This window comes from Prosopis cineraria, unplaced genomic scaffold (genome assembly GCF_029017545.1).
Source record: "Prosopis cineraria cultivar Desert tree isolate PC_DT_omini unplaced genomic scaffold, ASM2901754v1 PC1, whole genome shotgun sequence".
Taxonomy (NCBI): domain Eukaryota; kingdom Viridiplantae; phylum Streptophyta; class Magnoliopsida; order Fabales; family Fabaceae; genus Prosopis; species Prosopis cineraria.
Genome location: NW_026555332.1, coordinates 33,299,024 through 33,311,023, shown reverse-complemented (window position 1 = coordinate 33,311,023; position 12,000 = coordinate 33,299,024). Strand labels below are relative to the sequence as shown.

General features: G+C 25.6%; 1 protein-coding gene across 1 annotated transcript; it reads left to right on the top strand.

The window, feature by feature from the left end:
* The first annotated feature begins 1,281 nt into the window (after positions 1-1,281).
* Positions 1,282-2,866, top strand: LOC129303144 (3-ketoacyl-CoA synthase 5-like). Its single transcript, XM_054942244.1, has one exon. The coding sequence runs from the start codon at positions 1,409-1,411 to the stop codon at positions 2,864-2,866; it is 1,458 nt and encodes a 485-aa protein (XP_054798219.1). The 5' UTR covers positions 1,282-1,408.
* The last annotated feature ends 9,134 nt before the right edge of the window (positions 2,867-12,000 follow it).

Here is a 12,000-nt window from a genome sequence, read left to right as displayed (position 1 = left end):
GAGGGTTTCTTGTGTGTAACATGAGAAATATTATATGTTTTTCATTTTTCATAATTTCTTTCTAATTGAATTCATCAGATAGTAATTTAGGTTGAGTGGAAAAAGGGAAAGATATGTTACTTATTTCTTCATGAGAATAAGAAAATATTCCCCCAGTCCTAATTATTATAGGATAAAGTTTTAAAGTCATATTTAAACTTAAATATGGGACAAAGATATAATAGTTAATTCTTTTTAATATTACTTCTCCTTAATTGTACAAAGTTGTAATTTCTAAATACACCTTATTGCGGTTATTAATTTTTGAGAATGGCAAAATTAAAATGTCAAATAAGTTTTAAAAATTTAGGAATATTAATTATAATTCTTTAAGAATCATAAAATTAATTAAGTTTGTCTTATAATTAAGATTGAGGGAATAACTAAATTTTACAAATATGCAAAATATAGTTAACATTGTCTTACTCCCTTTTAATCACAATATAAGTCATTGTTAACTATAAATTTGTAATTCTAAAAAAATTGGTTAAAATCATGGTTTTTTTAAAAAAAATTTACATTTTTTCAGCCTTGCCCTTGAGTATAATAAATATATTCCCTCTATTATAAAATATAAAATATTTTTTAAGAGTTAAATGTTAAAAAATATAAAGCTTTTTTAGTGTTTCAAAGTATAATTAATACATTTTTTCAAAAGTATTAATAATAAATAAAACATTTTATATTTATTTCAAAGTAAAATATTATATTAAATAAAGATAAATATATAAAGATAATATTAGCTTGAAAATAATTAAATATTTTATTGAATAAAATTTAATTAAAAATACAGTACACTTTTCATTTTTAAATGAATTGAGTAATATTTTACTTATTCAAAACTCCTTCATTAATTACTTAATGAAGTAAGAATATAATTACACACATATATATATATATATATATAAAATATCAATTTAATATTTTATATTTTAGATCAAACAAATTTCATAAAAAAATAACTTATACTATGTTCAACCATTCAGATAAGAGAGAGTAAGAGAGAGTGACCATTAATATCACTTCATTGACAAACGATCCCAGTGGGCTTAAAGAATTGCTGGAAAATATCAACCACCATTAAACGAAGTGGGCAGAGACTACTTTATCTTCGCACCAATTCCTGAAGTACAGGCTTAAACTACTAGACAGCCTCAACGTAGGTCAGTAGTGCTACTATACAACCTCTTTTAACAATTGGTTCTTTTGTTCAATCTTTGTAACTCGTCTGTGTGGCTCTAATAACTCCTCTGCCTCAACCTCACCTGCCAACTGCAACACTACCACAAGAACAACGCTTCTTTTACACCTTTTCATTTATAGCTTTCCCTCAACACTCTCCACCATTTCTGTTCTGGTGTTTGCACTCATGGAAGCCACCATTTCCAAGCAAAACCAAGTTCCTATCTCTCTCACTCTCTCCCATGCAGTCAATTATTCCACTCTCTTTACTCACCATTTTCTTCCAAAACTCTCTCACTATCTTTGCCTTTTGACTCTCTCACTGCTTGCATTGTTTCTCCTGCAAAACTCTGATCCCATCATGCTTCATTTCCTTCTTCTCTGTATTTTCCTCCTCTGTTTTCTGCTCAAGCACTTGCTTTCCAAGCCTTCTTCAGTTTACCTCGTGGATTTCTCGTGTCTGAAACCACCTGGTTCTTGCAGAGTCCCTTTCTCATCGTTCCTAGAAAATACATCACTAATTGGTTTTGACAGAGAGAGCATAGCTTTCATGGCCAAGATCCTCACTTCTTCAGGACAGAGTGAACTGACATGTCTTCCTCCTGCATTGCACTATATTCCTCCTAAGACCCATCAAAGTGAGTCCTTCAGAGAAGCTCAAATGGTTCTGTTTCCAATCATTGATGATCTCTTGGCCAAAATTAATCTCTCCCCTCTTGACATTGACATACTCATCTTCAACTGTAGTGGGTTTTGTCCTGTTCCTTCTCTGAGCTCCATGATCATTAACAAGTACTCCATGCGAAGTGACGTCAAAAGCTACAATATCTCTGGGATGGGATGCACTGCGAGTGCCATTGGAATCGACTTGGCTAAGAATCTTCTGAGTGTTCACAAGAACTCTAACGCCATTATTATCAGCACAGAGATCTTATCAACGGGATGGTACTCAGGTAATGAACGGTCCAAACTAATCATGAACTGTCTGTTTCGGATGGGAAGTGCAGCGATTTTGCTCTCAAACAAGAAAGAAGCGAAGAAATGTTCAAAATACAGAGTGGTTAGTACAGTTAGAACCCACATGGGCTTCGACGACCAAGCTTATACCTCGGCCTTCAGGGAAGAAGACTCACAAGGAAAACTTGGGGTGACGCTGCAGGGAGATTTACTCAAGGTCGTCGGAGAAACTCTCCGATCAAACTTCTCCAATCTGGGTTCTGAGATCCTTCCTTTCTCAGAGAAATTCCGGTACGTTATGCTGGTATTGAAGAAGAAGATGACGACGAACAAGTCGGAAAGCGTTCCGGCGCCGAACTTCAAAACAGTAATAAAGCATTTCTGCTTGCCTTGTTCCGGGAGGGCGGTGATAAGAGAGATCGGAAAAGGGTTGGGGCTGACGGAGAGTGACATGGAACCTGCTTTGATGACTCTGCATAGGTTTGGGAACCAGTCGTCGTCTTCCCTGTGGTACGAACTGAGTTATTTGGAAGCCAAGGAAAGAGTTGAGAAAGGTGACAAGATTTGGCAATTTGGGATGGGAAGTGGGACCAAGTGTTGTAACGTCATTTTGGAGTGTGTGAGGCCCATTACTGGAGAGTCCAATAAGGGCCCATGGGCAGACAGCATTCATCAATACCCAATTTAATGTTCAAATGTTCCTTCCTCCATTCCTATATAAAAAATATTTTTAATTAAATTACATAAATTAATAAAAATTAATTATTTAATTAAAAATATAATAAAATTTCAATTTTTTCCCTGTATTTATCTTCATCTCTTTTCAATTTAATAAGAATATAATGATCTATTTATTAGATACTAACTACCTTTTATATTTAAAGATAAAAAAAGATTCTACAAAAATTTTTATATATCAAGACAGATTGAGTATTTCTTATTCACAATGCAGAATATCACCTGGAATTGGTGACATACTCAATCCGTCCCATTTAAATGGTATAAGGAGAACGATATTTTTTGTTCAAATTATAAATCATATTATTAAAATCATCCATTAAATGTTAGTGAGAGAAAGTATCTCTCTCTATACTAATAAAGGTTGGGTCTATTGAAAAGAATTAGTTTCTTATAATAATGTGATGATCCCAAATTCAAATTTTTGATGATTTAGTATACAATCTTGCCTCAAACAAAATTGCCAAATAAAAAAAAGAGTATTTCTCACTTCATTTTCAAATATAAGTAAATTTTTACTAACTAATATGGGCAAAGAAATTTGGTCAATCCCTTTTACCTTTATTAAGTCTTATTAGTAAGAGAAAGTATGTTATTAAAATATGTATATTTAGTAAAGGTAAAATTGAAAACTTTTTAAATTTGTAAATAAAGTTGATAAATTTTTAATTTTTTTAATTTTAATAAAACATATTTGAAGATATTTATAAATAATTTGAACAGATAGAAGTACATAACGTGTGATGGCTTCAATATGAAATTGAAGAGTAACATGTGATGGCTTCAATATGAAATTGAAGAGTTTTATTTGATCCTGTAATTTGACCATTTTTTTTGAGAAAACTACAATTAAATCTTTTTGAATTATATATAAAAAAATTGATCCTTCTAAACATCTTAATTTTACTAAAATTTTTAGAGGCTTTTTTATCATTAGTGAATTTATATTAATGATCAAATTACCCTTGATAAAAATAAAAATCATGATATTGCTATAAGTGTTGGAAATAACAAATAATAATAACAAGTTTTATTTAAATAATCACAACTTTTCTTTTTATATTTGTAATAATGCAATGACAAGTTTGCATGTCAAATTTTTAATATTATTACAAGTGTTAGAAATAACAAGTAATAATCACAAGTTATATTTAAATAATCACAACTTTACTTCTTATATTTGCAACAATACAATAAAAAATTACAAGTTCATATATCAAATTCTTAATATTATTACAAGTCTTAGAAATAACAAATAATGATCACAAATTTTGTTTAAATAATCATAACTTTACTTTTTATATTCGAAACAATGCAATAATAAATCACAATTTCGCATGTCAAATTCCTGATATTGTTATAAAAGCAATTTAGTCATTTATATAAATTCATTAATGATAAAAAAAATTTTAAAAACTTTAGTGAAATTGTGACATTTTAAAAAACTTGATTGTCATTTATATAATTTAGAGAGATTTTATTATTATTTTCTTCTCTTCTTCTTCTTCTTTTTTTGGTGGATGTCAAGTAACTAGATTTATTTTTATATTCACATTAATTTTAATTTTTTTTGGAGCATGTAATAATATGGAATGACGCTCCTCCTCTATGATGGACGCCTTTTTGTCCGACACTGTTAACGTGAGTTGTTTTGTTAGTTTTTTGCTTGTTGGCTGTAGTCTCTACGCCCGACAATTTGACCACATTACTATAAGTATAGAACTCAATTTGTTGTTAGTGTTTTCATGGATTAGTAAAATTCTAAGATATTTTTTAAGATTTTTAATGATAGAGATTCCCAATTCCTCATTGATTTGAGAAGCTACATTGATATTAATATTTTTGAAACTCAAAAATTTAGATTAATTAATATTAATTTTTTGTCTTGAGGTGCTGCAAAAGTCAAAAAGACGTTATTGAATAATCATTGCTTGAGATAAAGATAGTTCAAAAAAAAAATAAGTCATCAACAAAAAATAAGTGAGATGGAGTTTTACAAAAATATAATGGTTTAAATATTTAATGTAAAAAATAAAAAAGATAAGGGGAGAGAGAAACCCTTGTCAAATGCCCTTAGAAGATTTGAATTTTTTTAATTGATTTTCATTTCAAAGTACTTTCATTTTTATAGTTGAGATGGTGGTATGAATTTCACTCCACAATTGAGTTCTATACTTATGTTTAAAAAAAAAAACAAAGAAAAAGAAAACAATTCACGTGACATGCATGTTGTTTGGCAAGCCTGCCACTGACTACTCTAGCCCCAACATATAACTGAACTCCATAATTTCCTTTTCTTTCGCTATCTATTGCCCTTCCTTCTTCTTCTTCTTCTTTTTTTTTTTTTTTTTTGTGTTGGTGTGTGGTGTATTTAGGGTGTATTTCTTAACAAGCATGTCTTTGAATGTTTCTATATAAAATAATTATGATATTAATTTTATCACTATAATTATTATATTTTTTATGAGTTAGTTAATAGTCCTAAAATGATGCGTGATTTTCATATTTATAGTTATTTAATAAGATATCTCAACTAAATAACATTATTAACTATACTCTTGATTAAGAGCACCTCTCTAATTCTATTTATAAGACAGTTTCATACCAGAACAAAAAAGAAAAAAAACAACTTTAATTTTATTAACTATATCTAAAAATTCAATAAGTTTTCAATTTTATCTAATTATATATACATACTAAAGGGTTAAAGATACAAAATATGTTACATTTTTTACATAATACTTTAAAATAATATCTTGTAATATTGGATGGATGGAGTACAACTTATAAAATACATGTTTAATATTATAGAATAAGTTATAAAATCTTAAGTAATATTATTATTTGTAAGTGTATTAAGTAATAAAATAAGGTAGTAAGTAGTATTATTATTTTTAGATAGAGTTAATGAAATTTAAATTTTTTTTAAAATAATGTATGTAAGTACCGGTATTAAAGACATTGTTTTTTTGGCCAAAAAAACACACAGACATTGTTGTTGTTGTTGTTGTTGTTTTTTTTTTTTGTATCAACTGCATTAAGTATTTATTAATTGTTTGCAAATATATTGATAACTCTCAAAATTGTGTTTCCTGCAACTACAATTGCATGGTTTAAAATTATAATCTATAATTTTATAAATTACAAATAAATAAAATTTCACACTTATTATTTATATATTATTTTATTAAAAAATCAATAGTCGCATGAAACACAATTTTAAGAGTTATTAATAATTTTTTATATATTCAACTTTATACAAAATTTTATTTTGATCTCTTAATTTTATAAAGTATATATATTTAGTCCTTAAAACCTAACACTGTTAATTTTAAATGATCATTTTTTGTGCCGATCATTATTATTTTAAAAATTAAACATGACAGATCAACATTTAAGAATGTTGTAAGTTTAATATAGATTTTTTTTGTAATAAAACTGATGATGTTAGAGTTAAATGACTAAAAAACCACTTTATAAAATTAAAAAATCAAAATGAAACACACTTTAGCCATTTTATAAGTAAAGTTCATTTTCCCTGTATTTTCTTTCTAGAAGTATTGAGCACATTGGATTAATAAGTGGGCATTTTTTTTTCCTAAATCATTTTTAGAGGAGTAAAAATTCTCCTTTATTAATGATCCGTTAACTCTGTCATTTTTTGCTAACGTGACATGTCCTTTAATGTTAATTTGTCTTTGAATTTTTTTTCAAAGAGTATTGCCTACCTTGAAGTTTCTTTCCTTCAAAAAGCACTGGACACTATATACTAATAAGTAAAATATTTTTTTTGCTAAATTATTTTTAAAATGAGTGAAAATTCACTCTCTATTAACAGATTATTAATGGAGGAAAATTTTTACTCAATTAAAAATAGTTTAGAAAAAAATGTCATACTTAGTAGTACAGAATATCCAGCATTTCCTGAAAAAAAAGTATAGGAAAAAATTTACTTTACTCCTAAATTTTAAATTTTTTTTAGTTATAATAAAATATGTTAAAAATAATTTATAAATAAGATTAGATGATAACTTTTTTAACATCATTAATGAGTCCACTTAGATTTAACTGCCGATGTTTATTTTTTTTTTTTACCATTAATAAACAAGACACATATTTTGGGGATAATAGATTTGATATTTTTATATTGAAATGTGTTAAAACGATATGCAAGGCAACTTGTTCTCACATTAATTAAAGCATTAAAGTCTTGAAGATTTAGAGTCGGTAAATGTGGCAGTCAAAGGTACGTCCATTCAGTAAATGCATGTGCAATGAGACTGAAATTATTGAACCAAATCAATTGACAAGGATATCTACCAGTTGGTTGGACGTTGGGAGCATTTATTTCTGGTTTTGCATCAATTGGAACTTAAAAGCCTAATCGGTTACATTAAGGAATTATCTTTTCTATATTTACCATTAACTAATTTGGTGCATTTCTCTCTCTTTATTATTATTATTATTATTTTTTTGGAATATAGAGTTGGGTCATGGAAGGTGACTTGATTAAGATAATGATTCATGATTCAAATATTACTTGCAGGGTTACTTCTCAATTATTAATTACTCTTCCTATTTATTATTACTAGTATAAGATATAACTTTTAAAGATCTTATGTTTTAATTTATGAGGAATTTTTTTATGTTAACATTAATTAGTATGGTCATCCTGAAGATGCCCTTTACAATTTTTTTTAAATTCTTGATATCAATTAATTTGGTTTATTTCTTATAAGAAAGTCCTCTGTATCTACTACTTAATAAATGATATGTTTCCTCTGATTTTATTTATAAGATAGGTTTTAAAAGATTTATTTAATTTTATTTATAAGTCATGATGTTGCTTTATAGGTAATATTTAAAAAATATTTTTAAAATTATCCTTTATAAGAGAGAAAAAGTAATATAAAATTACTTTTTTATTTGTTATATTATATATAGATATATTTAAAATTTTATATACTTTTATTTTTTGTATTTCTTTTACATTAATATTGATGAGATTAATAAAAATAATTTATAAAGAGGATCAGTGGAGTATTTGGTACCAATAAGACTTTTACATTCAAAGCAAGATTTAAATGGTAACAAAAGAATATTTACAGAGTTACACTTAAATTAAATTATTACTCTATCTAGTCTTGAATGTAAGACACCGTTAATTAATTCAAGAAGATTGATTAAGTTGATTATTTGTTATTATTGTCTGAAAAGTGTATGTCACTTTTAATATCTCTATTTTAATAACAAGGATATTAAATGTGATAGACGAAGATATTGAAGAAAGCTTTGAAATTAATGAGGGTAATGGGCAATTAATGAGTGAAAAACTCCTCTGGTCCTACTTCCGCCGTTTCCATATATACTCCATCTCTCCCTGTATAAAACAAGTTTTCTGAAAGAAAATTTTATCCCTAAATATAAAATATTATTAACATATTTTTTAATAAATAAATTATTATACTCTTATTAAATTAAAAAAAAGATAAGTACTTTCATTAATTTACATTAAAAGAAGAAATTTATTTTTTATTTACAATAATTAGGAGCAAAATTTAAATATTGCTATACTTTTAATTAAATAACTAATTTTTATTAATTTGTGTAATTTGGTTAAAAACATTTTATATATAAGGATGGAAGGAGTAAGAGGAAAAAATGTATCACATAGTTTAATAAAATTAATTAACCATAATAATTATGTATGAAAATAAACAATTAAATTAAAATGCCCCTATGTTAATTAACATAAGTATGCATTAATTATTTTTCGTTAATGTAAATTATGAGGGGTGATTTAAGAAATGTGTAATGAATACTTTATTGAAATAGGTGATTTTCTTTATATAACAAATTAAGTAAAAAGTAATAATTTTTTCTACAAATAAAAACAGAGGAAGTATTTATAAGGCAGAGAGAGAAAAAAAAATTTAATTTTATTTATAAGACACTTCCCAGTTTTAAATGCTCCTCTTTATTTTTTTTTCTTTATTAAATGCTTTGAATAAAAATACCAATAATGAGATTCAAAAATATTTATTAGGGGTTAAAAAGTGAAAACTTGTTAAATTTTAAGATAAAATTAGATTTAAAGTTTGTCTTAATTTTGATAAAATATGTTAGAAATGACTTATAAATAGAATCAAAAGAAATAATTGGTAAAGCAAATTAATCTCCTATGTTTAGAACCAAAACAAACCCTTTAATTAAATCTTACATTCAGGACTAGACAATGTATTTAGAAATAAAATCTTTGTAAGGGTAACAAGTCTTAAATACTCCTTCTGTCTCAATTTATAAGGTACTTTTGAAAGAATTTTTTCATTCAAAATATAAGATAATTTGGATTGATTAATATTTCATTAAATACACCAATTTTAATATTACCTTTTCTTTCTCTATAATTAATTTCCATCTCTTCTCTTTTCAATATATTAAATGATAGGTATTTTTAAAAGTTTATATTTTTGTCTTGAAAAGATAAGATTGTTAAATATATTTAATAAGATTTATTAGTATGTAAAATTTTGTCTGAAAGTATCTTATAATTTAAAACATAAAAAGTATAAAACTCTTGTGACTGTGAGGTATGAGTCACGTTTTTATCTTAGCTTTTCTCAACATGTCATTAATTACAAAGTTAATCTATATATGTGTGTGTGTGTATATATATATAAAAGTAAAGTCACAAGTAATATCTAATGACAACATGTGTCCTTAATTATATTTTATTTTATTTATTTTTAATTTTTTTAAAAAGATAAAATTATCTTACCCTTAAATATCTCCCCATTATCTCAATTCCTCAAAGAGTATAACCGCAAGCAGCATCTAACGAAAACATGTATCCTTAATTTTGTTTTGCTCTATTTTTTAATTTTTATTTTTTTAAATAAGTAAAACTACCTTACCTTCAAACATCTTCTCATTATCTCAACTTTTTAAAAAAGTAGAACGCAAGCAATATCTGAAGACGACATGTGTCCTTGACTATGTTTTACTTTATTTATTTTTAATTTTAAATTTTTTAAAATAGATAAAATTATTTTATCTCCAAACATCTTTCCATTATCCCAACTTTCCATTTACATTTGCATAATTTCAAATAATACATAAATTTGAAATTCTAATTTTAAAACTAATGAAAAAATTATCCCAATTTTTCATAAACTTGTTCAAGTTTTTGATTTAAAAATAACAAGAAAATTATGTACCGCAGGTAGCATATAACGATGTCATTGATTCCAATTTACTTTGTTTATTTTTTAATTTAAAAAATAAATAAAACTACCTCACTCTTCAAATATTTCTACCTTATCCCAACTTCTCATTAACTTATTTATTTATAATTTTAAATTTCTAATCCAAAAATAACAAGAAAATTATGAACCATAAGCAGTATCTGATGATGATAACATGTGTCCCTAATTTTATTTTTCTTTCTTTATTTTTTAAATTTTTTTAAAATAAATAAAATTATCTTATCCCAAATATCTCCCCACTATCTTAACTTCTCATTAACTTACTCATAACTTCACATTTAATTTAAAAATAATAAATGAATTTATGTTTTCGATTGTATAAAACATGAAATTTAAAATTTTAATTTAAAAATAATAAGTAAAATGTTTCTATCTAATTTTTTTTAAAAAAATTTCTTTTGGAAAAGAAAGAAAAAACTTTGAAAGAGTGAAAAACTGAAATCCAACTTAAGGTTTTTTTGGTAATCCACCCCACGTTTTCATCCACAATCTATTTTCTCTACGTTTTCCACATTCCCGTAATTCAAATTTAAAGTTAAATCTTGAAACTTCTAAAACCTTTTTTCCATTATAATTTTTGTTCTCATATTTCGTCTTCCCATTTTCTAGAGTGTTCACTCATATTCACACAAATTTTTACAAAATTTACAAAATTATCATCTCATTTTTGTCTGATCAAAGGCTTAGGGAGAATTGTTCTTGATCGCTTTGACAACAATGAAAAGTAATTCAAATGACAGTCCTACAATAAAAGCTCTAGATCTACTTAAACCTTGATAGTTAGCTTTTTTCTTTTGTCCAATAATATTTTATATCTTATTTATCATAACCAAACTGTTTTAATTAAATATATTATAATATTCTTCTCTTTTGTGTATTTCAAACGGCTGAATTACTGTGATTATTTCATTTCCAAGACAAGTGTGAGGAAATTGAGTGATACACCTTTTATTTTTGCTATTGAATATCATTTAATCACAAGTTTTTATTATATGTGTAGGTGAAAAGAACGTAATGCTATGAAGAAAATGTAATTTACATGCTTTAAATTATGTGAGTGTAATTTGACCCTCGATAACATTTGGCATCTCTCATCATAGTATATAATTTTATATATATTAATCAATCGATTCTTATGCTCTTACTTGTGTGATGTATTATAAGAAGTAAAGTTAATGTTAAAAGTAAAGTAATAACTTAATATGAAATATATAAAAATAATTAATTATATTTAAATTAGTAAAGATTCAATATTTTTAACTTATTTTTCAGCGACCATGATCTTTTATTCCTTGTATTCATTCTTTTTTCATTTATAGCAAGTTCTTTTTGAACAGGTAAAATATAATTATCATTTATAAAATTTAGTGAAAAAAAATTGATATGAAATTAATTTTTAGTTTAAATTAATTTGAACCATTTTCAAATTTTTTTAAATCTATGCAAGATTAATTATTGGCTTATCATTTTCAAACTTATTTTAAAGATCGCTTTAAATTTGATTGATCTTAATTGTATCATAATTACAATTACAACCTAAAAATATCATCCGCATCACAAATTATTTTATTCAAAAGTTAATAAGAAACATTATTGTGATATTTATGAATATTAGTTTGGAATTAGCTTGTGCTTTATAAATGTCAATAGGTAGCACTAGAAAATTTATTTTCACCTAATAGCATCTTATATTATGAATACTTATTAACTATTAGTAGTTATTTAATTTTTTTTATTTTTTCACACTCCGCATCGAAGCCACATACTAGTTAATTACAAAAGTTAATGATATTAATAAACTAACTTTTATTTTTATTTC